General features: G+C 59.7%; 3 protein-coding genes across 16 annotated transcripts; 2 read left to right on the forward strand and 1 right to left on the reverse strand.

The window, feature by feature from the left end:
• Nucleotides 1–290: 290 nt before the first annotated feature.
• WDR45 (WD repeat domain 45) lies at nt 291–5,657 on the forward strand. 4 transcript variants are annotated; one of them, XM_025857615.2, is made up of 11 exons: nt 291–508; nt 2,006–2,077; nt 2,210–2,284; nt 2,374–2,478; nt 3,368–3,476; nt 3,599–3,693; nt 4,189–4,268; nt 4,373–4,581; nt 4,661–4,762; nt 4,845–4,990; nt 5,241–5,657. In XM_025857615.2, the coding sequence occupies exons 1-11, from the start codon at nt 424–426 to the stop codon at nt 5,348–5,350; spliced, it is 1,188 nt and encodes a 395-aa protein (XP_025713400.2). In that variant the 5' UTR covers nt 291–423; the 3' UTR covers nt 5,351–5,657. The 4 variants fall into 4 exon arrangements, with proteins under 4 accessions (XP_025713400.2, XP_025713398.2, XP_025713401.2 ...); XM_025857613.2 differs by having other exon boundaries at nt 298–574; XM_025857614.2 differs by having other exon boundaries at nt 457–574; nt 3,371–3,476.
• A 455-nt stretch (nt 5,658–6,112) lies between these two features.
• Nucleotides 6,113–9,004, forward strand: PRAF2 (PRA1 domain family member 2). The gene is made up of 3 exons (XM_025857617.2): nt 6,113–6,393; nt 7,537–7,754; nt 8,159–9,004. Exons 1-3 carry the CDS (start codon nt 6,215–6,217, stop codon nt 8,296–8,298), a joined length of 537 nt encoding a protein of 178 aa, XP_025713402.1. The 5' UTR covers nt 6,113–6,214; the 3' UTR covers nt 8,299–9,004.
• Nucleotides 9,005–9,435: 431 nt separating this feature from the next.
• CCDC120 (coiled-coil domain containing 120) lies at nt 9,436–23,800 on the reverse strand. Of its 11 annotated transcripts, none has more exons than XM_073901831.1 (13): nt 23,432–23,800; nt 19,572–19,654; nt 19,275–19,438; nt 16,080–16,122; nt 15,793–15,847; nt 15,480–15,613; nt 14,667–14,807; nt 14,052–14,346; nt 13,650–13,712; nt 13,207–13,381; nt 12,975–13,073; nt 11,057–11,983; nt 9,436–10,581 (listed from the first exon to the last, which is right to left on the reverse strand). In XM_073901831.1, exons 5-13 carry the CDS (start codon nt 15,803–15,805, stop codon nt 10,467–10,469), a joined length of 1,962 nt encoding a protein of 653 aa, XP_073757932.1. In that variant the 5' UTR covers nt 15,806–15,847; nt 16,080–16,122; nt 19,275–19,438; nt 19,572–19,654; nt 23,432–23,800; the 3' UTR covers nt 9,436–10,466. The 11 variants fall into 11 exon arrangements, with proteins under 11 accessions (XP_073757932.1, XP_073757931.1, XP_073757929.1 ...); XM_073901830.1 differs by having other exon boundaries at nt 16,023–16,122; XM_073901828.1 differs by having other exon boundaries at nt 15,757–15,847; nt 23,432–23,799.
• Nucleotides 23,801–25,787: the final 1,987 nt, after the last annotated feature.

Raw genomic sequence — 25,787 nt, forward strand, 5'->3', positions numbered from 1 at the left:
CATTTTTCACTTTGTAAACAAAACCCAGCAAGGAGGGGGAGCGGCTGGCTTCCCTTGGGCAAGGGGAGTTTCAGCTTTCAAGGTCTCCAGGTCCGCGCCCGCCTCCGCCCCGCCCCCCCCGCCTCTCTAGAAATCTGGGAGGACTAGTATTTCCAACAAGAAAGGCCACTCTAGCCCACCTCGGAGGCCCAAGTCTTGTTAGCCCAGAAAGTCAACGCCTCTCGCTCTCCGAGCAGGAGCGAGCTGGGGAATGCTCGGCCCTCTTCCGCTCAGCGAGGACAGACCTCTCTCGCCCACCCGCCTCGGCTCCCTCAGGCAGTCAGGCCCTCGCACAGCCTCTCCGGGGGATGCACCTATGGCTCGCGTTGCTCCAAAGACCTGGAAGCCCGGTGAGCAGGGCTGCGGCCGCGTTTTCCGGCCGGGATGAGTCACTTCCGGTCACGGACTCCCTCCCCCCCGGAAGTGAGACCTGATGTAAACACCGGAGCCGGGCGTCAGGGCCCGAGAGGTCAGAAAACCGGGCCGCGGGCGGCGCCGACAGCAGGGGTTGGGATCGGGAACGCAAGGAGGTCAGGTCAGTGCAGGCAGCGGGGAACTGGGGCATGATCCAGTCTGGGGGAGGGGAGGGGTGGGGGCGGGTCCCTTGAACAGAGGTGTTGGTGGATGGGAGGGCGTCTCGGACAGGGAGCTTAAGTGGGTCCCGCGGTTGAAAGGAGTATGAGGGCGGTCTTGGACATGAGGAAGTGGAAGGGGGTGAGGCATCCGGGGGCAGGACTTTTGGGTGGCAGGGGTCTTTGGAATGGGGGTCCAAAAAGGGGTCTTGAAAGGTGGGTCTGTCCAAAGAATGAGTCTTTGGGGACTGAGGCGGTCCAATGGAGGTGGTACAAAGGGAGTAAGGTAGGTTTGAGCTCTTGGAGGGTTGGGGAGGGGGTGTGCTTGGGCAAAGGTCTTGGGGAGATGGGGGTTTGAAGGGAGTATAGGTGCCCTAGGACAGGAATCTTCGAGGGTCAGGCGTCTTGGTGGGGTTGAGTTGTTCCAGGTAGGGGTTTCGGGAGGTGTGTCCTGGGCAAGTCTTGATGGGGAAGGGGTGTCCTGGGGCAGGGTTTTTGGGGGAGAGGATAGAGAATCTGGAGGAGGAATGTAAAGGGGATGGGGTTCCTGAGAGTAGGTTCAAGCCAATCTATGTTGGAGTCAGGGACAGAAAAGCACATGGAAGGGGATGTCCCAGGGGTGGGCGATTTGGGGAGAGAGGGGAATCTAATGTAGGGTCTTTAGGGCATAAGAGGGTCTGGGGGAACATCCAGGCGGGCCCTGGTTGGGCAGAAGTTAGCATGGCATGAGGAGGGGTCATCTGGAGCTAGGCATGGGATCCCCAAGGGGTTTGGAGAAGCCTGAGAGGAGGGAAGGTGTGAGAAGGCTCTGAGATGGTGGAATAAGTTGGGAGCCTCAGAAGGCTCACGAGGAGGGGAAGTCCTGTGGGTGGTGGACCAACCATGGCAGGTCTCGGGGCCAGGGTTAGGGAGATGTGGGGTCCTAGCCCCTTTCCCTGTTTATTGACAGGTGGAGTTGGATGCTAGGTCCAGGTGTGAAGATGAGAAGCGAGTGGGGGGGTGGTTCCAGGCCATGTGCGGCATTAGGGCCAGGATTGGCTGGGGGTGGGGAAGAGATGTCACTAGGGCCCCCTCTACCGACCATTACTTCCTGACACGCAGTGAGGGCCAGGGAGTAAGAAGGAGATGGGGAGTCCAACCAAGTCAGGGTAGGCCTGGAGCTGGGGTCAACCAAGTGTGAGAAGATGGAGAAGTTCCTGGCCATGCTCTTTGGGATCTTGGGAGCTTAGAGTTGGAGACCCCAGAACTATCCCTCTTTTTTGTTGTCTTTGTAGCCCTGCTGGGGGCAGTAGGTAGCAGAGGAGGAGGAAGAAGAAACCAGTTGGGGACAGGAGTTCTAGGACTTGGAGGGCAAACCCCAGACTCTTCCCAACTCTACCCCCGTTTGTATCCAGGGAAGCAATCCTGGACCATGACTCAGCAGCCACTTCGAGGAGTGACCAGTCTGCGTTTCAACCAAGACCAAAGTGAGAGAGGCTCGTGCTTGCACCCTTGTGGATAGGAGGGAGGGAGGGAAAGAATGGCCAGAGGTGGGTGTTAAGCCCCTGGCTTCCAACTGGGCATCGTTTGAGGCAGCCCGAATTTCCCCCATCCCCCAGGCTGCTTTTGCTGCGCCATGGAGACTGGTGTGCGCATCTACAACGTGGAGCCATTGATGGAGAAGGGGCATCTGGGTGAGCTGTTGGCGGGGGAGGGGCAGTGGGCAGAAGGGACGGGCTGGGCATTGGCTCCCACCCCTACTGACACCCTGGTCCTTGTCCAGACCATGAGCAGGTGGGCAGCATGGGCCTGGTGGAGATGCTGCACCGCTCCAACCTGCTGGCCCTGGTGGGTGGTGGTAGCAGCCCCAAGTTCTCAGAGATCTCAGGTAAGTGCCCTCATCCCATCCCGCCCTTGGCCCAGATTCCCCGGAATCCTGGCTTCCTCCAGGCACCCCAGGGCACTGGCCGATGAAGATGTTAGGGCACTTCAGAGTCACACAGTGAGGCCTACAGCTCGGAACTCATGGATCTTACTGCCTGAGAAGCTTGGCGTTTTGCCTTTGTTTAACACTTATTGAATGCCTCCCGTATGCCTTGTCCTTACCTATGGAGCGCTTGCTGTGAGCCTGGTACCGTTCTAAGCACCCTACAGATATTAACTCATTTAATCCTCATGGTGACACTACGTGGCAGGAAGTATTGTTATCCCCATTTTTACAGATGAAGAAACTGAGGTCCAGAGAGGTTAGGGGACTTTTCCAAATTCACACAACCAATGGGTTATACAATCTTGGAGTCATCTCCTGCAGTGTCCTCTTGCTTTGGGCCTAGGAGCCATCTTGTTCTGAGGCTGTTTGTTGATCCCCCTGGGAGATGGTGAGAGAGGCCCTAGGCGAGTCACAGAGGTCTAGGACTCAGAAGCCTCCTAGGGGTACGGACTAGGAGCCTGGAGGCAGAGATAGTTCCCGATGGGAAGTTACAGGCCTGGGTATGAGTCCCTGTCTGGTTGCTGATGGGCAGTGAAGTCCTCAGCCCGACAGTCAAACCCCCTCGAGCCTCGGTTTCTTCCTCTGTAACTGAGTATAACAGTCTGAGAAACCTGTTCTCTCACACATCACACCCACAAGTGCTCATGCCCGATGAAGCTCACATTGGTGTTAGCAAAAGGTTTAAGCGAGTGGGTTGAGGTCCCATGGGGAGTAGGGGTGGGTCTTGTGTCACCAGGGCTGCCCCTCACCCTGAACCTTGGCCCCGACAACGCACCCACCTGCCCAGCAGTGCTGATCTGGGACGATGCCCGAGAGGGCAAGGACTCCAAGGACAAGCTGGTGCTGGAGTTCACCTTCACCAAGCCAGTGCTGGCTGTGCGCGTGCGCCATGACAAGTGAGCCTGAGGAGGACGGGGGTGGGGGAGGGAGGAGGTCCCCACAGCCGGCCAGACGGTTAGTCCTGGACTGGCGTCCTGCCCTCCCCTCATGGACATCCTGCGTCGTGTGATGCCCACAGAATTGTGATCGTGCTGAGGAACCGCATCTACGTGTACTCCTTCCCCGACAATCCCCGAAAGCTGTTCGAGTTTGACACTCGGGACAACCCCAAGGGTGAGAGGACCCAGATGTGCAGGTGTGAGGGCAGGAGGCAGTGGGCAGGGCAGAGGGGCAGGAGTGAGGGGAGGCAAGGGGCGCCCGGAGAAGCTGGGAAAGGGGCAGGGAGACAGTCCTTGTGCAGAGAGGCTCCTATTCCCAGCCTGTCCATCTTGCCGTGCCTTAGCCACTTCTCTCTCCCCACCCCTGGGTGCCCCAGAGCGTAGGGCAGAAACAGCCAGTAAGGACACGGGTGGCTGTGCCAGGGATCCTTGGGCCCTCCTGGGGCTGCCACAGCTGCGTCGGGAGGTGGAGAACCTGCCTCGCTGCTGGGGGGCGCAGCGGACGGCAAGCCCCCTGAGGGTTCCGTGGGGGCCATACATCACGGAAGGTCAAAGTGGGACCCTTACCCAGCTTCTGTCCGTTGCAAGGCCCTGCCCGTCCCACTGCCTGGCCCCTGCCTCCCGTTCACCAGCCTACCCCCTCCCCGAGCACTTTGTCCTCACACCCTAGGGCTTTGTGACCTCTGCCCCAGCCTGGAGAAACAGCTGCTGGTGTTCCCGGGACACAAGTGTGGGAGCCTGCAGCTTGTGGTGAGCCATCCCGTGGGCAAGGGTAGGCGGGTGGGCTGCCTTTGCGGGCCCTTGGCCTCTGCCTTCCGTACTACCCCAAGCCCAAACTGCCCCTTCTACCGCAGGACCTGGCGAGCACCAAGCCTGGCACCTCATCCGCCCCATTCACCATCAACGCCCATCAGAGCGACGTGGCCTGTGTGTCCCTGAACCAGCCGGGCACGGTAGTGGCCTCCGCCTCCCAGAAAGGCACCCTGATTCGCCTTTTTGACACACAGTCCAAGGAGAAACTGGTGGAATTGCGCCGAGGCACTGACCCTGCCACCCTGTACTGGTGAGCAGAGGGTATGTGTGGTGGGCTGGTGACCCCCTGCCACCGGGCCTATGGGCGTCACTGCTGGTGTGTCTTCCAGCATCAACTTCAGCCATGACTCCTCGTTCCTCTGCGCTTCCAGTGATAAGGGCACGGTCCATATCTTCGCTCTGAAGGACACCCGCCTCAACCGCCGCTCCGCGTGAGTACTCCCTGCCCGGCCCGGCCCTGCCCCCATCCCCTGCCCGTGTCCCACACCTGGGCTCAGCCAGTGCTGCCTGCAGGCTGGCTCGCGTGGGCAAGGTGGGGCCTATGATTGGGCAGTACGTGGACTCTCAGTGGAGCCTGGCGAGCTTCACCGTGCCTGCCGAGTCAGCCTGCATCTGCGCCTTCGGTCGCAATACATCCAAGAACGTCAACTCTGTCATTGGTGAGTGGGAGCAGCTCTTGCCTGGGGGTGCTGCGTCGGCAGAGTCCACAGTTTGGACCTGCCGGAATTGTAGGGCCTGGGAAGCCTGAGAGAGGGCTAGAGTGGGCGGCTCAACTCCATCGCTGGGGGGAAGGCCTGGGGACAAAGGCCTGGAGGTAGACCCTAGGCCATGGGACCCCAGCGAGGAGAGGATTGGAGTGGGTGGTTTCGGCAGCCTTTAACCTTTTACCTGCCCTCCCCCTTCTTGCAGCCATCTGTGTAGATGGAACCTTCCACAAATACGTCTTCACTCCTGATGGAAACTGCAACAGAGAGGCTTTCGATGTGTACCTTGATATCTGTGATGACGATGACTTTTAAGGACGCTGCGGGTTGTGCGAGGGACCTGCAGTGGTAGATGGCAAAGCCTTCCGGGGGTCAGGAGTGCGGCGGAAGCTACCAGCCAGCAGGCATTAATGGGGCAGGGGCCCACCTGGCCCGCAGCAGCGCAGTGCCGAAACAGCTCACTTGCCCCCAAATGCTTCTTGGTGACTGTGTGCCTGCAGGGCCAGGCCAGGGACCCAGGGAGGGAGGAGACCCCCCTGGGACTCCCAGCCTGAAGACGGCCAGCGACCTAGAGGGAGTGCCCTGATTCAACCTGTGGGGATTAAAAAACCTTCCCAGAAAAGAGACATCTCTAATGTGGTGAATATGAATAAAAGGCCCTTGATAGTATTTCTGGGGCTGGACCTGGGGGGCACGGGTGGGGCCCGGAGGAGAGGCAGCTGAAAAGGCCCTGCGGGAGTTTCCAAGTAGGTGCGGCCCTCTTGGACCCTGACTTGTAAGGAAGTGGGATCCTGCCCGGCCCGAGTCCTTCTGACAGCCCCTATCTGTATGTCCCGGAATGTGTGTGTGCATGTCCTAGAATGTCTCGATCGCTGTGTACTTGCGCTATCAGCACGGCTCAGAACAGCCCCTTGGGCGCCCCCACCTGGGGATGGGTGGGAGCTCCTCGCCCGGCGGCGGCGACTTGATTTCCCGGCAGCCCCTGCTGCCTTACAGTTCCGGCGTGTTGGCATTTCTGGTCACGTGCATTGCGGCTATTGCGTAGTCCGCCTGGGTGGTTGAGAGAGCAGCCGCTGGACCCAGACTCCATTTCCCGGTGTCCCTCGCGGTGGCGCGGGGTGCAACGGGGGTTGTAGTCCGGCCGCTCTTCTGGCTGGTCCAGCTACAACGACCGGCAGGATGTCGGAGGTGCGGCTGCCACCGCTACGCGCCCTGGACGACTTCGTTCTGGGGTCGGCGCGTCTGGCGGCTCCGGATCCGTGCGACCCGCAGCGATGGTGCCACCGCGTCATCAACAACCTCCTCTACTACCAAACCAACTACCTTCTGTGCTTCGGCTTCAGTCTCGCTCTGGCCGGGTGAGGGAGGGAGGGAGACGCCGGTTGGCCAGGGACGCCTGCGGGGCAGGGAGGGTGGACCCGTGGGGTTTTGAGGAACGGGAGGGGGATGCAAGGCTGCAAGGGCGAGTTCATTAGCGATGGAAAACCTCCGGGGAATGAGAGGGGAGACTTGAAGGAAGTCGAGCATGGTTATAAGGCGTGCCTTGGGTGGGATACGGCCTGAGGGTGGAGAATGTGGGACTGGAGGGGAAACTGGGTAAGGAGGTGGACCTGAAGATAAGGAGGGCCTGAAAGTGAAAGTGGGGGTGGAGGGGGAGGACGTGAGTGATGGGGCCCGATTAAGGCGGCCTTGGAGGACTTCGGGCAGAGACAGGGACAGGGATGTGAAGTTGAAGGGTTGGGAGGGTGGGCTTGCGGAGGCTCTGGGCGTGGAGGGGAGCCTGGCTGTGATTGGAACGTTCCAAGAGCAAGTACCTCTTGGGGAACTTGAACCAAGAGGGAGGACCCAGAGGTGGAAGGCCTGAGACCAGAGAAGGATGGAGAACCTGGAGGGACTTGGGCAGGGCTGGAAGTTAAAAGTGCTACTGAAAGCGTGGAAGGGGTTCTAGCAATGATGGAGGGAGAGATCTATAGGGAGTGGGAACCTGGATGGGGGCCTTGAAGGGGAGGAAGCCTGGAAGGGGTCTTGTAAAGACTCTGGGCCCACGGAGAGGGAAATGTCTGGAGACAGAAGGCCTGGAAGAGCAATCTACAGGGTTGGGCTCAAAGGGTGGATTTGGGGGCGGGGGCGGGTGGGGTCTAGGGGCGGTTAGGAGAGGGGCCCCGCGGGTGGTAGGGCTGGAAGAAAAGAGCTGGCAAGGGCTGGGAGCCTGGAGGCTTAGGCCTAGCGGGACGAGAGGGCCTGAAACGGGAGAGCTAAGGAAGATGGGACTGTAGGATCTACGAAAAGGAAATGAGGGCCCCCGGGGCTCCTGGGAGTCGGAAGCCCTGGAGGGTGGACCCGTGGGGACAGAGGACTGGCAGGAGTTTTTTGCCGCGCTGGGGGGCCCTGAGGGGGGAACCAGAGGTCTTGGAGCCCGGGACTGGGTGGACGGGGAGGCTTGGAGGCTGGGCAGCCCTCTCGCCGTCGGCCGGGCTAGCTCAGTTCCATTGTCCTCGCAGGTACGTGCGCCCGCTGCACACCCTCCTAAGCGCGCTGGTAGTGACGGTGGCCCTTGGCGCGCTGGTGTGGGCGGCTGAGACTCAAGCAGCCGTGCGCCGCTGCCGCCGCAGCCACCCCGCCGCCTGCCTGGCCGCAGTGCTCGCCGTCGGCCTGCTTGTTCTCTGGGCCGTGGGCGGCGCTTGCACCTTCCTGCTGAGCGTCGCCGGACCCGTGCTTCGTGAGTACCCGCTACCCGGCCATAGCCCGATGAACGGCCGGCGCCTGCGCTCAGCGGCAGGCCGGCCCTGCCCTAAGAGGGGGCTGGGACACGTCTCCTTCCCCGAGCGCCTTCCCTGGCGTTGCCTTCCCTCTTCTGGGAACGCCCCTCGTACTACCGCCCTTTCAGGCCGCGCTCCTGATGCTCAGTGTCTTCCACCGGCCACGTCCCTGCCACCCTGCGCCCTCCCCGGCCCCGCCCCTGTCGCAAGGCTCCTTACTCGGCCACGCTTTCAGATCGCAGGCATCCTGACCACTGACCACTCTATCGGCCTGCCAGTGCTCCAGTTCCCCTCTGTGGGCCCCCACTGGCTAAAAGCTGAGGTCTCAGCCCACTGACCCCACTCCTCTCGGCACTGCCCACAGTGATTCTGGTGCACGCCTCGCTGCGCCTGCGAAACCTCAAGAACAAGATCGAGAACAAGATTGAGAGTATTGGTCTCAAGCGGACGCCAATGGGGCTGCTACTGGAGGCGCTGGGACAAGAGCAGGAGGCTGGATCCTAGGGGTCTGGGATCTGTACCCAAGACCTGGAGAATGCCATCCCCACCCTGGCCCTGTATACCGGGACCCAGAGCCCTTTCCCAGCCTTTGAAATAGAGGGCCCTGTCCAGTTCAAAAACCAGAGGACATCTGCGACCCTCCCCACCCCAGGTCCAAAATTGGGATATTCCTCCTACCCAGCCCCCCCCCCCTCGGTTACCTAGGGGACCACTCTTCCCCAGCCCTGAACTTGGGGCTTGGAGCCCAGGGCATCTGTGGCCAACCTCAAACTCTGGACCCAGAGATACTCCCCCACCCCCAATCTGGGACCCACCCATCTCCCATGCTCAGCCCCAAAGCTGGGACCTGGGACCAAGGCATTCTCTTGAACATGGGACTAATAAGGCTTTTCCAGACCCTACCCCAGCTTTGAAACCAGGTCAGGGCATTGCCAAATCTTGAACCCGGGTCCCAGTGTTCCCAGCCCCCAACAGGACAGAGGATTCAGGCATCCTGACCCTGTTGAACACGTGGTTCGAGGTGACCCAAACACTCACCAGTCCCACTTGCCTCTCTCCAGCTCTGCTTAGGGATTCGGCCCCCCTCTCCAAAGTTCCACAGTGATGAGGACCAAGGGGTGGGATGGGGTGGGGGTATCCCTGACCCGGAATGGGGCATCTGTAATCAGTGTTACCGCGACAATAAAGGCTGTTGCAGCGCTCAAGCCAACGTGGGCTTCCGGGGTCAAGTCCATGCATTTCAGTGGCCAGAAGTGGCCTTCTGCTTTTCAGTTTTGCTGGACTCTTTTCTGCCTAGGTCGCTTTCTGTCAACTATGTGGACCGAAGGGCGGGGGGAGCTCTCGGTCCCTTCCTCAAAGCAGGGGATTCCTCTGGAGCAGCACTAACACGAGGCCGTTAAGCGCGGTGTTTGCCATCACTTGTATCACCAAGGGCTCCCGTTTGGGGCCGGGAGGGATCTGAGTGCAGACAGCGAAGCTGTCGCCCCGCATCCCAGCAAGTAAAGCCCAGGTGGACGCCATTATCACACGCTGTTTCCAGTGTGTGTTTTTTATAATCTGGCATCATAAAAACCTATTACCTGGTCCTAACTACAGGTGTGGGCCCCCAAGGTAAGGCGGACAAGAGGAGTGACACATGGGTTCGGTTTACACATTTATTATAGAAATCCCCTTCCAGTGTGGGTAGTGTCTTGGGCCCAGATCCACTGGTAGAAAAAGAAAAGTTTAACACCAGGTAAAGGAGGTAGGGGGACCCCCAGCTCCAGAAAGTCACAGATAGGTATCATAGAAAACACAGCTTGTGTAGATTTGTTTTAAAAAGTGGTGGGTGGAAAGAAAGCCAAGGAAGACGTGACGCAGCTTTTGGCCAACCGTCACCTGAGGATTTTACTGGCATAGACCAGATGCCAGGCTCCACCACCGCAGCATCCCAGGACGCAACATGCCCGGCGGCTCTGCCCTTGGGCCCTCCCGCAGGGCCAACTGCCTGACCGGGCTAGACAGGGTGGAGGCTGGGCCATCTCATCCTGCGGGCAGAGGCAGCGGGCACAGACAGGCAGACAAGGGCTGGGGCTCCCTCGGGTGCCCCTGGGGGTAGGAAAATGAACCCAAGCCCCCTACCCAGCCTTCAGTCCTTCCAAATGTGGGCAGAGAGCCCAACTCCCCAAGAACTGGCCTGGTGGGGGGTGGCGGGGAGTTCTGTTCACACCAGAGTCTCCTGGCTGCCCCGAAAAGGGCCCTGAGACCCTATATGGTCCGTTTATTTTGGGGGGTGGGGTTTCCTGAATGGAACGGGCTGGGCGTGGGGACAGGAATGAACCCAACCAGGACGAGATCACAGTTTCCCTTTTATAAAACGTCTAGTGTTGGGGGAAGACAGTGAAGACCTAAATCACAAGTGTAAACAGAAATGGAGGAAGGGGCCTGGAGTCCCCGTTACACCATCGCCCCGCTTTTAAGCTGGCTGAGGGTCCTAGTTCCCAGCACAGTGTGAGAGGGGAAGCAGGGTGTCAGACACTTTCGTGGGTCCACGAGGAGCCAGGGGCCTTGGAAGATCAGGTCGGCACCCCCCAGGACTGACAGCAACCACACCCCAGGGTTCAGCGAGGTCAGCTGTGCGCTCCCCCAGATTAAAGTCGTGCCCAGGCCAACAAGGGGCATATCAGAAGGGGTCAGACCAGCGTCCCCGGGGTCTGGGGGTCAGAACTGGAGGACTGCTCCCCCTCTAGCGTCAGGTCACTTAAACGAGCGCTCAGCTCCGGGGGGTACAGGAAGTCCGCGTAGTATCTTTAGAAGGGGGAGCAGGAATCCGGACAGGGTGGCAAGACAGAGAAGAGAGGAAAAGACGGACAAGACACAGAAAGAGAGGAAAAGAGGCTCGTTAAAGAGGCGGAGGCAGGCACAGGACAGCACCTTTCGGCTCGCAAGCGTGGGGGCACGGCCAAAGGCAGAAGAGAGAGGCAAGGGGCCCGGGAGGCCCTTCCTCCCAGCACCCTGCTTTCAAGGCTCATTTTCAGCTGACATGCACTGTTTTGTTCAAATACTGGAATTCTTCTACAGCTTGGGAGACAACTGCCGCCACTGCCAGGGCCCAAGACACCCCTCCACCGAGACCCCATAGACTCATGCAGGTCAGGCAGGGCCCAGGACCCCGGGCCGAGGCGGCGGCTAGCTCTCTCCCGGTCTGAGTCTTTAGCTACCGTGACTGGCTTGCCATCTGCCTCAAGAGACCCCTACCCATCAGTAAAAGCCCCCCCCATACCTGCCGGAGACAGGGGGTGCCGTGAAACTCCTCGAGTGCGGGAGCGGCGCCTGGCTGGGGGCCCCGTACAGCGCCTGGCCCACCTCATAGCAGCGGGCGTGGAGGAAGGGCGGGTGCTGTGGGCCCACGTGGGGGACCACAGGCCGCCGCTGCGGCCCGGCGGCCAGTCCCGAGTTGCGGATGTACCAGTCCCGCAGCCCCTCCAGGGCAAGGTTCTTGTGGCCGATGCGCTCCCCGGCTGGGGGGATACGGGTGGGCGGGGGCATCCACAGCAGAGGGTTCGGATGCACGTCCGGCCCCTCGGCGGCCTCCAGGGGCAGGCCGCAGGGCTTGGTGCGGGCGGCACGGGCGTGGGGGTCCTTGCTGCGGAGGAGGGGGCTGCTGCCGTCAGCTGCATACACGGGTGGTGGGCCTGGGAGCACGGTGAGGAGCCCATCCCGGCGGGAGAGAGGTCCTGGGACCTCAGCTGCGGGCAGCAGCTCCCCCCAGCCTGGCCCGCCGCTGCCACCGCCGCCGCTGCGGGGCAGGCCCCGGTCCAGGGAATAGTCCAAGAGGAAGTCCCCGCACACGGGCGGGAGCCGGGGGGCCCCACGGGAGGCAGGGGCAGCTGAGCTAGGCCGGGCAGCCCGGGGAGGGTCTGGGGGGCCAGCTGTGCGGGAGGAGAAGGCAGGGGTTGGTTGGGGGCGCTCGTACAGCACCTCGCTGCTCTTGCAGACCGGGGGGCCAGCGGCAGGCGGAGCCAGAGGCGCAGGCGGGGAGCCAGCTCCCCCACCGGCCGCCCGGTCCACAAGCAGGGCCTCAGAGCTGTTGCTGCGACGGGTGCGGGCTGCAAAGAGGGAGGCGCGGTCGGAGGCAGGCTCTGCCCGGGGGAAGCCCATCTGGGAGTCCTGGCTGCCGGACCACTGGCGAGAATGCAGGCCTTCGGGTCTGGGGACGCAGAGGTGGGGGTGACGGGAGTGACGGGAGTGGCCGGGCGCCCGCCAGACCCCACCTCTTCCTGAGCTCTCACTTGCGCATCTCCGGAAGGGCCCCAGGATTAGAGACCTGGTGTATCAAGGGGTTAGGCGGGGCGCATGGACAAGGCAGCGGAGGTTCTGTCCCCCGCTAGGGGCAGAGGGACGGAAGACGAATGGGGGGGAGGGTGGTTAGTGCCAAGGGAGATGTAAGCGTGTGCAGGGCTGGAGGGGAAGGACTGACAGAGGAGGACCAGCAGAGGGCTCTTCCCAATGCCTGGGGCCCCCTGCCCTGCGCGGGGGGGTGTCTTACAGCTCCCTGCCCCCTCCACAGTGGGGTCCTAATCCCCGGGCCTGGAATCCAACTTCCTGAACTCTCTGCCCCCCCCCCCCGCCCCGTGTGTCTGAACGACCCCGAACTATCAGCCACCGTTCACAGGATGCGAGTGCCAGAAGGACAGGGACTTTGTTCTGCTCACAGCCTGGGAAAAGCAGGTGCTTAGCAAGTATTTGTTCAAGAAGTAGGAGGGAGCAGCGGTTCAAAGCACGGACTCTAGAGGCAAAGCAGCCTGGGTTCAAACACCAGGTCTTCGATCTACTGCCAAGTCACTTAACTGCTCTGTGCCTCAGGCTCCTCATCCATAAAACGGGAATAATGACAGCACCTACCTGGCAGGGATCTTAGGACAATTACAGGGGTCGATACCGTGCAGAACACGGCTTCCCAGCAGATGTTAGGCGCTCAGTACATGTTAACCAGAACTTACTATGCCCACAGCATCCTTCACAGGCAGATATTACGCCCATCTCACAGATGAGGAGCCAAGATTCAGAGAAAGGAAGCGACTTGTGCCAAATATACCTTTCAAAGCCCAGCCTCTCACATCCCATACCCTTTGCTAATGCTCTCTTAGAACTAACAGTTCTTCTCCCAGTCCTCCAACCCACCCTCAGAGTCCCCTTACTTGCAGAGCTGGGGGCCAGCGCCCCGGGTGAGGACAGGGGTGGCGGGCACGCTTCGCCCCTCAAAACTGGAGGCACTCCTGGGCAGCGAGCGCGTCGGGCTAGACAGAGACGGGCAGGCCCAGATTAGAGACCATACCCACCAACAGGCCCTTCTGCCCGCCCAGGCTCAGGATCCGGCTCCCGGCTCCCGGCTCCCGGTGCGGGGCGGGGAGGGAAGGGGCTCACCCTCACCTGGTGGGGCTGGCCACAGAGTTCCGCCGGCTCTTCAGATCCCCATAAAGATCTGACGGGGGTGGTTTCCATGGGATTCGCCGCTCAGGGCTGCCCCCAGATACGGCCCGCAGCTGGTCCCAGGCCTTGGGTGGTGAGGGGCGCTCGGCCAGAGGGAAGCAGCCACGGGGCTCCTCTGGGAGGAAGGTGGAAAGTGCGAGAAAAGCCAATGGGGGGGGCCAGATGGGCTGCGCGCAGGGACGGGGGTGGGGGGCAGGCAGTGGCAGAGGGTGGGCCAGGAGCTAAGGCTCGAGGCTGGAACTGGGGATCATGAGCTGGGCAGCGAGAGCCAAGAAAGATGGGGGCCCCAGGCAAGGACGGGGCATGGCTCAAGAGGGGTTAAAGAGGGAGTGGAGGGGCTGAGCATCAAAGGGTGGGTGGCTTTGGGGGACAGGAGTCCTCACCATTATCATGGCTGGCCCCAGACTCTGAGAGGGAGCTGCTCTCCGAGTGCAGAACTACGTCCTCTACAGGCGAGAAAGGGGAGACCCGGGCCTTTCAAGGCAAGGGCTGGGTGCCATCCCCTTCCGCCCCACCCCCCGACGGTCTCCTCCCCGGCCCGTTCCTTCCCAAGAACCCACCTTTACCTGAATCCAAGACCACCCGCCGCTTGGCTCTTCGTTTTCCTGGGGCCACCTGGTCAAGTTCCCAGCGGCCCCACCCTTGCCACAGAGCCAGTCGGTCACGACTCCCCTTACGGGTCGGGGCCCTTCAGTCCTCCCTGGCTCCCACTTGTCACGGCCGTCTCCCAGCCCCGCCCACGCTCCCGCCTTCGCCGGTGCGGTGACACGGGGTGGGGGGCTCACCTTGGCTGAGCTGAGCGAGGCGCGTGCCCAGGCACATTCCCTGGGCGGTGATGACCGCCCCCGCGGCCAGGGCCAGGGGCTGTGGCGGGGGGAGCCCCGGGAGGCCGAGGCGGGCCCGGAGGTCCCCCAGCTGTTCTTCCAGCTCGTGCAGCCTCCGCAGTGCATCTGCCTGCACCTGGCGCCGGCGCCGGCGCTGCTCGACGCTCAGCTCCGGGGCCAAGGCCAGGCGGCGGGCGGCGGCCGCGATCTGCTGCTGCACGGACACCTCGCGCTCCAGGGCCTCGAGAGCCAGCTCCTGCGGGGCGCGCCCGACCGGGGCAGGACGGGACCACATGTCCGAGCCGGCCGGGCGCAGGGACGCGGGGGCGGGGCCTGTTCTGGGGCGGAGCTCATTTCTTCTGCAGGTGGGGCCTGCCTCGGGTATGGACTAGACACATCCCTCTTCCTGAGGGTGAGAGGCTTAGGACGGGGCCCAGTGCCCTCCCCCAGAGCCGGATCCCACCTCCCTCCAGCTGCTTCCTTGTCACCTTCCCCTCTCCCTGCCCTGGCCACAACCCCAGCGCTGCCCCGGTACCTGTCCCACCCCCACCTTTCTCCCCAAGCCCGTCTGTTCACCTCAGCAGGGCACAAGGAGCGGTGTGCTGGGTTGGGGTGCGATGCAGGGTAGGCTCGGGCGGCAGGGGGCCGCCGGCGGACCAGCTGAGGCCGTTCCCCAGGCTCCAGCGGGCACTCGGGGGGCAGTTGGCCGGTCAGCTCCTGGTGGGGGCCGGGGGCAGAGACTACCGAGGGTTAGCTGGGGGAATGGCGCAAAGCAGGAATGACGGCAGAAGCTACGGAAGTCCTACTAGCAGCTCAGTAATGCCCAGCACCCCATGCCTGCCGCTTCTCCTCCTCACTCCCAGGTCTTCCCACCGCACGCCCCCCCCCGCCACAGGTGGCCCAAATCCCTGGGGCCGAGGGCATGGGAGGTCAGGAGACCTGCTTTGGAACCTGGAATTTCTTATTTCTCGTAAAGGCGACGTGGTCTATATACTGCATATCATGTCACCCACCCCTCAGGGCCTGGGGCTGCATGCTGTGAACTGCGTTATCGTTCCTGGCCAACTGTGTAGACGTTCACACCAAGAGGGGTAAATCAAAACCGTAACTCACCCCTTGTCAGTTCAGGTCAGGTTTTACTGCCAGATTTTGGAAATAACTATTGTTTTGGAGGGTTTGGGGATTTCAAATTGCTGATAAGGAATTGGGGGCCTGCCCCGCCAGATTTTCCTGACTCTTAAGACGTCGAAGTTGAGCTCTGAGAAACTAGAGGGTGACAGGGAATCTACAGCTCAGACAGGTGGCTCAGCACTCACCGCCCCCACCTGCCTGCCTAGGAGCCCCGGCTCCTCACCCCTGCCCATCAGACACTCAGGGCCAGGCCCTCACCGCCTCCTGGAGACACACTTTGCGGAGCTCCTGAAGTTTCAGGCTCAGGGCCTCCTGCAGGGCTCGCTGCCGGTCAAGCAGTCCCCGCAAACGCTCTGACTTCACCTGGGGGGCAGCCTCTCCGAACAGGGCAGCTGGACACAGAGGGAGCAAAGTTCCGAGCAAAGATCAGCCAGGGCGTCCTGGCACAGCGTGGGGCCATGGACCAACCCTTTCCAAGTAGGCAGGTGGTGACTCAGAGCGGTGAAAGAGGCAGAGAGGGGAACCAGCCACCCACCTGAGGCACTGAAGGTGGGAGAGCTGATCAGCTGACCTTTGACTTCCATCCTGGTGCCGTCGAGAGGCAGTGGCTGATCGCTGGACAGGGCCTGGCAGGGACGCACAGGAGCCATTAAGGAAGCACATCCTGCGTCCCCCCAACCCCCACCCCGACCCAACGTCCCGCAGCCTAGCTGGGAGTAAAGGGTCCCCTGACCCCGCCCTCCTGATTGGCCTGCCCTCTCAGCATCTGTGGCAGTGTCTGGCCCCACTGGGCCCTGGTACCTCGGCTCCCTTCCCATTGAGTGGAAGCACAGCACGTGGGGAGCTGGGCGGACTTACGACGCCTCCTCAGAGGCCCATGGGCCGCAGTCAGGAGTCTTGCCTAGGGAGGGAGAATTAATGGTACAGATTGAACCAACTCTAACAACGGGGGGCCCTGATGAAGCACCTGGGTCCTGGAACAGTCACCTTCCATGCCACACTGAATCTTCCAACCACCCTTTGACGGCAGTTCTGTGATTATTGCCCCCATTTCCGAGATGAGGACAGTGAGGCACAGAAGGCCTGACCCTCCCCCGTGGAGCTGTTCCAACCTCACCAATCCCTCATAAGCTCCCGGCCCAGCAGGCCTCAGGGCCTTTGCCCAGGCTGCGGCTGCCGTCTGGAGTGCTCTTGCCATGCCTCGCCTCTCCGGCCCCTAGTTCTCACTTACATGCTGGGGCTTATGTGTCATTTCCAGTGGTGGGCCCCCACCCGGGTCCCCTCACAACTGCTGTCCAGCAAGAGACTGTGCTTCCCTTGCACATTCGTGAGGACAAGAAACATACCTGTCCGGTTTCCTGGGATCTCTGGCACTCAGAACACTTCTGAGAGAGCAGTGAGCACTCAATGAATGGCTGTCGCATAAGTGAGAGAGCCAAGCTAGGGATCTAGCCCAGATCTGTGGGTCTCTACCTGTCCTGATTCCATCCTGCGGCCCCAGTGCCGCAAAGTGTTCACTAGGCCTCCGGACCCCTCCAGCCCCTCTGCCCACCCCAGTCGGTCCTGGTCCCGAACCAGGCAGAGCGGAGTCACCCCTGCTGGGACAGTGAGCAGCAAAGTCCTCAGCTGCAGATAACAAGCCTCCTGCCTCCTACTTCCTTCTCTGCCCCCAGACACCCTGGCTGACCACAGAGCCTGCCTTGGCTGGCTGCCAGCCCTGCCCTCGTCCCCTCCTCTGGAGTTTGCTCCTTCCCTCCCACATCCTGCTCGGTCCCCAGCTGGGGAGCCAGGTGACATCACCTCCCACCACCTGGCCTGAGCTCGGGCTGGCGGCAGGCAACTGGGAGGGCCTCATGAGGCCACGGAGGTCCCCGCCCCTCTTAATCCCCAGCTTGCTGTGGCGGCCAGGTGTGAAGAAGACCCAGGTGGCCAAGGAGGTTGTGGGTTCGAGCCCCTTCCCCATCAACCTGCTGCGGGAGGCGGCCAAGCTGCTAATATGGTGCCACCAGTCCTGCTACCGGCTCCCAGAAAACAGTGGTTCCCTGTCCTCAACCTCAGTAGTAGGGGTCAGTCCCTACAACCTTTTTGCACACCCAGGCAGCAACGTGTGCTCTGCAGATGACCACCCTCCAAGGCCTGACATTGCCCAGCACAGCGAGGTTTCCTGGAGGTCCCAGCTCAGCCTCTTGGGCCCCGAGCCTCCTGGAGCTCCTTCTTCTCCAGCCCCTGGTTGAGTCTGAGGAACTCTCCCAGGGCTCCACCCCAACAGGAACTTCAACGCCTCCCCGGTGGGCCCATTCACCAGGATTGGTCCCACATCCCACGCTGGGCTGCCTTGAGCCTTCCTTCCCTGGGAGCTCACGGCATCCTGGAAGTCAACACGGGGTCTAGACAGGAACCCCGACTCCACCCTGTCAGCCTGACCTCGGGGACATAGCTAGGGCCTGAGTCATGGGGTCACCGGGTAGGCTAGACACAGGGTCAACGCCCCACACCCCCACACCCAGCTCCCGAACCCCTGCCTCCACTTGCCTGCCCTCTGCACCTTTGCCTTAGGGTCCAGAACTGCCCCATCCCCACCTGGAGATGCAGAGAAGGGGGATCCCAGCAGTCCCTTCCCTAACTACCTCCCCCGGCCCCTGAGTCCTGTCGCGGGATGGGGCCGCAGCAGGAGAGCTGCAGAGGGGACCCCCCCCCACACACACACACCCAGAGGCGGGCCCAGCAGGTTTTTCAGGTCTGCCCTTCTGACAGCACAGCCGAGAAAGAAATTCCTGGCCGTAATGACTGTTTACAACCGAGACGCCTCACCTGGGTGGCGCCCTACCACCCTCAGTGGGACCCTCCATTTCCCTATCTCGCCACTATCCACTATCGGGGCAAATACCAACTCCCAGTGCCCGGGACTGTCCCCCACTCTGGGTGAACAGATGGAGGCAGGCTGGTGTCGGGAAGCAGTTTCTCAATAGCCCGCTCTGGGCTTTCCCCAGGGGCAAAGCCCCAGGCTGCAGGAAGGCAGAGGCTACTCCCCAGGGGGAGGAAGGGGGCCAGGGAGCAAGGGGGGACTGTGGAGAAGGGGGACTCTGGCTTCTCTTCTACCCCACCCCTTCTTCTCGTTTGTTTCTGGCAAGGAATCGGCTTCATGCCAGGAGAGGAAATTGGACATTTGGGGCTTCGCTCCTCTCCTCAGGTCCTCCTTCGCTGTACCCCCCCCCCCCCCCCCCCCCGCACAGACAGACCTGGCTTTCTCCCAGGGGAAGCCATGGTACACCCTATACCCTTCTCCCCCCACCCCGCCCCTGGGCCCCCTGTTCCCAGGTGCTCACCAACGCCAGAGAGGTGCAGTGGGGTGGCCTCAGGTACCTCAAAAAATAGTTGTCTCAACCAGGCCCCGTTCCAGCTGGTAGTGGTAGTGAGCTGGTGGTGAGCACAGTGGCGGATGCCTAGGCCGCCTCCCACTAGGCAATAGCCCAGCCTACCTGGCCAGGGACTGGGCCAGCCCATACCTCTTAACCCTTGCCTGCCTGTCACCAGGGCTCAGGACACCCTTAGGGACAATCTCAGGGCCGGGACCCTTCAGGGTGTCCAGCATGGCCAAGAAAAGAGCCCAGACGTCCCCGCTCACTCCAGTCACCTAGTAGGGAACTAAGGAAGAAGGGCTAAGGGTTGTGGGAGTGGGGCTGCCTCCGGTGCTACCCGGGTGCCCACATCAGACCCTGCCCACCCAAGGGTATTACCTGGGAGCTGAGGATGGAGTTTAGGGACACATTAAGCATGCGGGTGTAAATCGGGTGTGTGTCTCTTGGCAGCAAGCATCACATGCCTGAGGCCCCTACCTTTCCCTCCCAGGACAAGGCACGGGTGGGAGAAGGTCTTGGAGTGACTGCCACCCTCACTGAGGTAACAGTTTCCCAAACTGGGGACAGAGGAGGTCAGCTTCTCCAAGGAAAGACGGGGGCTTCAAGACCCTACTACCTTCTGCACCTCCAGAGGAAATCATCCCAGCAAACCGACAAAACATGCATGTTTTCACCCCTCCTGGTCCCTACAAACCTGGGAGGATGACGCAGACCCAGCTCTTCATAGCCAGCTCATAGATGTGGAAGCTGGGGCCTGGAGAGGTGAAGAGGCCTGATTCTGATCACAGAGGCCTAAAAGCAGGTGGACTCAGAACTCGGGGGGCCGGGTCCTGGGCTGGAGGCGGACAGAGGCTACTCCTGCAAGGGAGGAGGAGTGGGGAGGGGGCTCATGCTTCTTTACATCCAGGCTGGCTCTGCCCCACTCCTCCCCCTTGGGCATTTCTGGCCAGAGTCAAGGAAATTGAGGGCTCTGGCCTGCCCCAGCACATACCACACATCCTGTGCTCCATTTGGGACCATCTGCTCTGTGACCTCAGGGCCCAAGCCCAACCCGGGCCCCTGCAGCAGCCCATGCTGTGATGTGAAAGAGCAGAGTGAGGAAAGCTCCCTCCCCACTTGGCAGGGGGGCCAAGCCTGGAGGGGAGCCCTGTATCAGCAGTGCCCTGCCCCATATATGTATATGCGTGCTACCAAGGCCTCCCGCCACCCTGCCCACCTTTCTTCCTGGGGGTGAGATTTCTGGCATGGGACACAAAGGCTCCTTTCATCCGCCCCCTTCTCCCCCCTTCACTGCCTAGGGCTGGTGGAGGCAGCGGCCATAAGGTGGGTGGCTAGGTGTCAATGGGGAGTGTCCCCTCAGCCATGGCCTCTCCCGCCTCTTGTGGGACAGCAAGAATGCTGGGAAGAGGGACACTTATGAAACCAGAGCTGAGAGGGCCGAGGGCATCTCTGGCTGGCAATGCAGACTGAGTATCAAGGCTTGGCTTTCCTCATCTGTAAAATGGGTAAACAGCGGTTACAGGGCCGACAGAGGCCAGTCACTTTGGGAGGCATTTCAAAGTACAAGGAAACTCACACCACGTCATTAATGACCGTCAATAACAACAACAATAAGCCCGTGCAGAGGTGGGTTGGGGCAGGAGTAAGGAGGGGAGAGCGGGTAACTGGGCCTCTTGGGCCAAGCAGACAGGTGGGGCAGAATCACCCACACACATCTCATTGTCCTGCAAGATGGCCAACCTCTAGGCGCCACCCCAGCCGGGACCTGCGTCCCACGCGGCCTCCTGTAGGGGCGGCCAGCAGCGGCTCTGGGCTTCAGCCCCGCTCTGCGACTGACGGCCGCCCCGACAAGTCACGTATCCTCTCTGTGCCTCAGTGTCTCCAGCTATAAAACGGGGCTGACGACAACAGTATGTACTTCACAGGACTGTTGTGAGCATGATGCGAGTTAAGACACTCACAGCTTGCTTAGCACGGTACCTGGCCCTTGGTAACTGCTCGATAGGTATTGGCTGTCATAATGACAACACTCCTCCCCATCTAAACTCAGGAATCAAGTGTGTGTGTGTATTTTTTTTTTTTTTGGGAGACAGAGCTGGTATCCTTCAGCTTCACCTGATAAATCTGAAACAGAGCTGTTTTCCAGCCAATAAACTTGTCCCAACTCTCACTATCCAAAATCAGGAACTAAATGTATTCAGATGTGCTGCTGAGACAGAGTTGGTATCCTTCAGCCTCCAAACCCTCCCTACTTGCCACCCAGACATTGAACCCTCCCTATCAAACCAGACATATTTGAAACAGAGTTGTTTTCCATAATTATCAGACCTCTCGCTACTCAACATCAAAAACGCAGGAACCAAACCTATTCAGATAAATTCTCCAAACACTCACTATCCACATACAGGAACTGAATGGATCTGGGTACACCTTTGAGATAGAACTGGTGTCCCGTACTCTCTGACCTTCCCTTACTCACCAGGCAAAATGCAGGAACCAAATACATTCACACAACACAGTCCTCTTACTAATCCAACTCCTGCTGCTGGAGCTCAGGGAAATGAATTGATTTGAATATATTTTTTAGCTGGAGCAGTTATCCCTCATTATCTGAACCCTCCCCACTCACTGTGTAAAACGCAAAAGCAAAAAACCCTTCAGATAACTTGGTATCTTTCACTGCCTGAATTATCCGAGCTCTCCCTCTCAGAAGTCAGGTGCCAAACAGACACTGGGACAATGAAGAATGCTTGTGTTGTTATAAATAGGTTTGGTTAGTGGCACCTGGGTGGCTCAATCGGTTAAGCATCTGACTCTGATCTCAGCTTAGGTCTTGATCTCAGGGTCATGAGTTCAAGCCCTGTGTTGGGCTCCACGCTGAGCGTGGAGCCTACTTAAAAAAAAAAAAAAAGGTTTGGATAAATGTTTCAGATAAGAGATGGGTCTAGGATCTCATTATTCGAGCTCTCATTACTCTGTCACAAATGCAGGAACAAAACACAACTGAGTAACACATTACCTTCTTGCTATCCAAATTCTCCCTGCCTGTCCTCAGAATCAAGGAGATTCAGGGAGAGAACCTTGTATGGCTCTTGCTGTTATTGTCACTACTGGACAGGACTGAGTCTAACACCCAGTGACACACACACACCCCCCCCTCCACACACACACAAACACAAACACACCTGCCCCCCAGAGGTGGGATGGACTTAGCACCGAAATTTGAACTGCTTACAGCTGAGAGAAGGGGGATAGACCCCCACCCCCACCCCCATCCCACCCCTACCAAGCCCTGAAGCCTCTGGCCTGGAATGGACTTTTTCAGGCCAGGAAAGCAGAAATCATGCACACCCAGGATCAGGACTAGGAGATGGGGGTAACATGACATGGAAGAGTCATACATACTCCTGAGTCCCCCACCCCTGCATGTTTGCTCACCACACCCCCCACCTCGACATGGGGCAGCCCCCAACCTAGCCAGGCTGGAAACATGATCCAGACCTCACAGACTCCCAGAGATTCACTGAATAATTTAGGGTGTTCTTCCACACTTGGGGAGGGTGGGGGATGTAGGAACAGTTCCATGCCCTCCTGGGGCAGGGAGACAAATGCAAGCTCTGCGTGAGATCACTGGGTAGAGGTGAAGGACATCACATACGAAAACCCCTTTAGCCATACAGGGCCCACAAGGCTGTTTGCTCTTGTTCGTGCTGAGAAAAGCATTTGGGATGAACTTGAGATCATGGGAACAGTGGAATCTCCAAGTTCAGGGGCAGGGTATAACAGGACCCCAGCTCTTCTGGGCTGAGAGGAGAGATGAAAAGTGGGTGTTAGGAAAAGGGAGATCTGAACAGGGTGGAGGGGCGTGGTAAGGAGTAGAACGAGGGCCTGAGGTTGGGAGGGGATGAAGGAAGATAACAGGAAGGAGTGCAGGGGGCAAGACAGAATCAGCGTCATCATAGGATGGAGGCCAGGATACCAGCCAGGGGATGGGACAGAGTGAGGTTCTGGACAAGGGTCCGAGAAAAGTAGGGCGCAGCAAAGAACGAAAGAGCAGGGCAGGGTCAGTATAGAACAGCAGTCAGAAGACATGATGACGGACGGGCCAAGACGGTGGTCAAGGAAGGGGGGAGGGAAAAGGGCAGGTTCCGGATGGAGGTAAGGAACAGGAAAAGACTGCGAAAGAATAAGGACAGGAATGAGGGCAGTGATGGGACAAGAGAAGACGGGAAAACAGCACAGGGCTGGGGGCAGGGACAGGGCAGGAAACAGAGGGATGGTCTACAGGGGGTGGGCCAGGATGGAGATGGGGAGTCAGGAGGGGACCAGGAGGATAGCAAAGGATGGGGAGAAAGTTTATTAGTCAGAGGTCAGGAATCTGGACAGACCTGGATCAGCCTACAGTTAGGGGGACAGGACATGACTGGAAGGGGTTCAGGGGCTGGACAAGAGTTTAGGGAACAGACAGGTCAAGCATCAGGCCAGAACCTGGGATGATCAGGACAAGGCAAGATGAGCCTCAGAGATGGAACAGGGTCGGGCAAAGGATCCTGAGAACAGAACTGGGTGGGGTTTGGGGTCAGGACTGGGTTTAAGGGAACAAAACAGGGATTGGGGATCGCGCTAGGCCAGAATATGGTTAGGTCGGGGGTCAGATCGGAGGTCCTGGGGCCAAGACTGGCCAGAGCTCGAGGTTAAAAAAAGATGTAGTCAGGTCTGGTGGGGGGGGTCGAGAGCGAGACCACAGGGTCAGAGGTCGCGGGTGCGCGCGCAGGTACATCCCCTGTTGGCGTTTCCGGGCCCTCACCCCGCCCTGTCTCCTCCCTTCTTCTCCCGGCGGGCGTTACTCACCGAGGGTCCTCGTCCCGCGACGTAGGCGGGGTCGCTGCGGGCCAGGAGGGGTGGTGGCTGCGCCCCTCCCTCGCCGCCCCCCCCCCCGCTCGTCCCCGGCCTCGCGCCTACTCCCCTTCCGTGCCCTGCCCGTGGGCCGCGTTCGGCCGCGCGACTGTTAGCTGTGGGGGCCAGACGGGGGGGGCGCGGGGAGGGTGGGAGAGGCGCGCCGGCTCGGCCGCGGCCGGTGGACCCCGGCCCCCCGACCCTCACCTCGGGTCCGTCCGCTCCCGGCGGCACCGACACAGCCGCCGCTGAGCGCGAGCCTGGGGGGAGGTGGGGGGACGGGGGGCGGGGCGCGAGACCACAGCAGCGGCGGAGACCTAGTGCGCAGGCGCCGGTTTGGGTCTTCGATTTTCCTGCCCTCGGAGCGCCAGGAGCTAACCAGCTGGGAGCGCGTGCGCACACGCTTTGTCGAGGGCGGCCGAGCGCTCCCCTACCGAGGCCACGCCCCCTCAGCGATCAGACTGGCGCCCCCACCCCAAGTCACCCCCCAATGAACCCCCAAGCGGTACCCCAAACTGCCTTCTATCAGCGACCACCACACCTCTGAACTCTCCTCTAAACTTCTGTGTCTCCCAAGCACCCTCCATCATCCCCCCAACTACATTCCCAAACTATTGTCCCTTGATCCCAAGCAATACCCCCAATCCAGCCTCCGTGGACTCCCAAACTGTAGGAGTAAACTACCCTTCACTACCCCCGAACTCGTTCCCCTAAACCATATGCAATCAGCCCTGAAACCATCAATCTCCAAGGAACGCTTCCAAGTCACTCTCCCATCTACCCCCAGTATGCACCGAAAACACCCCCAGGGACCACAAATCGCTCTCCACGTACCCTCCTAACCATACTCTGCGGTCCAAAAGTATGCCTCCAAAGCACTCTTCAATGACCACTATACCCAACCTTGTCTTTTTTTTTTTTAAGGATTTTATTTATTTATTTGAGAGAGACACAGTGAAAGAGGGAACACAGGCAGGGGGAGTGGGAGAAGGAGAAGCAGGCATCCCGATGAGCAGGGAGCCCGATACCGGGCTCGATCCCAGGACCCTGGGATCATGACCTGAGCCGAAGGCAAACCCTTAACGACTGAGCCACCCAGGCGCCCCTATACCCAACCTTGTCTTAAATTACATGCAACTATACCCACAAAACATCTTCCAATTTTTTCCATACCACCCAAACCACCCCCCAAAAACTCCCAACTGCACCCTAAACTGCCCTATAATAGTCCCCAATGTTATCTGTAAACATTCCCCATTTACATTCCCAGTCTTCCAACTACACCTACAAACCACCCTCCAGTGACCCACCAAATCCCTTCAGTCTTCCCTCTGATGGCTCCAACAGTACCCAAACACTTTCCAATGTCTCCTAATTATACCTTCAAACTGTTTTTTTTTAAAGATTTTATTTAGGGCGCCTGGGTGGCTCAGTCCTTAAGTGTCTGCCTTCAGCTCAGGTCATGATCCCAGGGTCCTGGGATCTCAAGCCCCACGTCGGGCTCCCTGCTCAGCGGGAAGCCTGCTTCTCCCTCTCCCACTCCCCCTGCTTGTGTTCCCTCTCTCGCTGTCTCTTTCTCTGTCAAAAAAATAAATAAAATCTTTATTTGAGAGAGAGAGAACACAAGCAGGGGGAGGGGCAGAGGGAGAGAGAGAAGCAGGCTCCTCGCTGAGCAGCCCCCTCCCCCATGCAGGGCTCTATCCCAGGACCCGGCCGAGATCACGACCTGAGCCAAAGGCAGATGCTTAACTGACTGAGCCACCCAGGTGCCCCTCAAACTGCCTCTGATAACCTCCGAGCATCGTCCCTCCAACAATCACCAAATCTACCCCAAGCCATCTTCATTAGCTTCCTGTGGGTGCTGTGATGAATTTCCACAAACCTGGTGGCTTACTTCATAAGAAATGTATTCTCTCACAGTTCTGGGGGCCAGAAGACCACAATCAAGGCGCCAGCAGGGCCATATTCCCTCCAGAGGCTCTAGGGGAGAATGTTTGTCACCTCTTCCTATGCTGGTGACTGTCAGCATTCCTTGGCTTGTAGCCACATCACTACAGTCTCCGCTTTGGTCACAATTGCCCATCATGTCTGTGAAACCTGCCTCTGCTTCCCTCTTCTAAGGACATTTGTTATTACAATTAGGGTCCCTGTGATAATGCAGGATAATCTCCCCATCTCAAAATCCTTACCTTAATCACAACTGCAAACTGCAAAGTCCTTTTTCTTTTCTTTTCTTTTCTTTTTTTCTCTTTTCTTTTTTTTTTTGGCCATCTAAGATACACTCACATGTTCCAGGAATTAGGATGTGCAT

The sequence above is a fragment of the Callorhinus ursinus genome, unplaced genomic scaffold (genome assembly GCF_003265705.2).
Source record: "Callorhinus ursinus isolate GAN/ISIS: 27379988/994484 unplaced genomic scaffold, GSC_fseal_2.0 scaffold16, whole genome shotgun sequence".
Classification (NCBI taxonomy): Eukaryota; Metazoa; Chordata; class Mammalia; order Carnivora; family Otariidae; genus Callorhinus; species Callorhinus ursinus.

Excerpts from the sequence above, each read along its gene's own strand:
- WDR45 (XM_025857613.2), top strand. The coding sequence starts at position 424 with ATGAGTCACTTCCGGTCACGGACTCCCTCCCCCCCGGAAGTGAGACCT. Across the intron at positions 2,078-2,209 it reads GCGTTTCAACCAAGACCAAA|GCTGCTTTTGCTGCGCCATG; the intron begins GTGAGAGAGGCT and ends CCCATCCCCCAG. Across the intron at positions 3,694-4,188 it reads CACTCGGGACAACCCCAAGG|GGCTTTGTGACCTCTGCCCC; the intron begins GTGAGAGGACCC and ends CTCACACCCTAG.
- PRAF2 (XM_025857617.2), top strand. The coding sequence starts at position 6,215 with ATGTCGGAGGTGCGGCTGCCACCGCTACGCGCCCTGGACGACTTCGTT. Across the intron at positions 6,394-7,536 it reads TTCAGTCTCGCTCTGGCCGG|GTACGTGCGCCCGCTGCACA; the intron begins GTGAGGGAGGGA and ends TTGTCCTCGCAG. Across the intron at positions 7,755-8,158 it reads CGTCGCCGGACCCGTGCTTC|TGATTCTGGTGCACGCCTCG; the intron begins GTGAGTACCCGC and ends CACTGCCCACAG.
- CCDC120 (XM_073901825.1), bottom strand. The coding sequence starts at position 15,805 with ATGGAAGTCAAAGGTCAGCTGATCAGCTCTCCCACCTTCAGTGCCTCA. Across the intron at positions 14,808-15,479 it reads AAGTGTGTCTCCAGGAGGCG|GAGCTGACCGGCCAACTGCC; the intron begins GTGAGGGCCTGG and ends GGCCCCCACCAG. Across the intron at positions 13,713-14,051 it reads CCTCGCTCAGCTCAGCCAAG|AGGACGTAGTTCTGCACTCG; the intron begins GTGAGCCCCCCA and ends TCTCGCCTGTAG.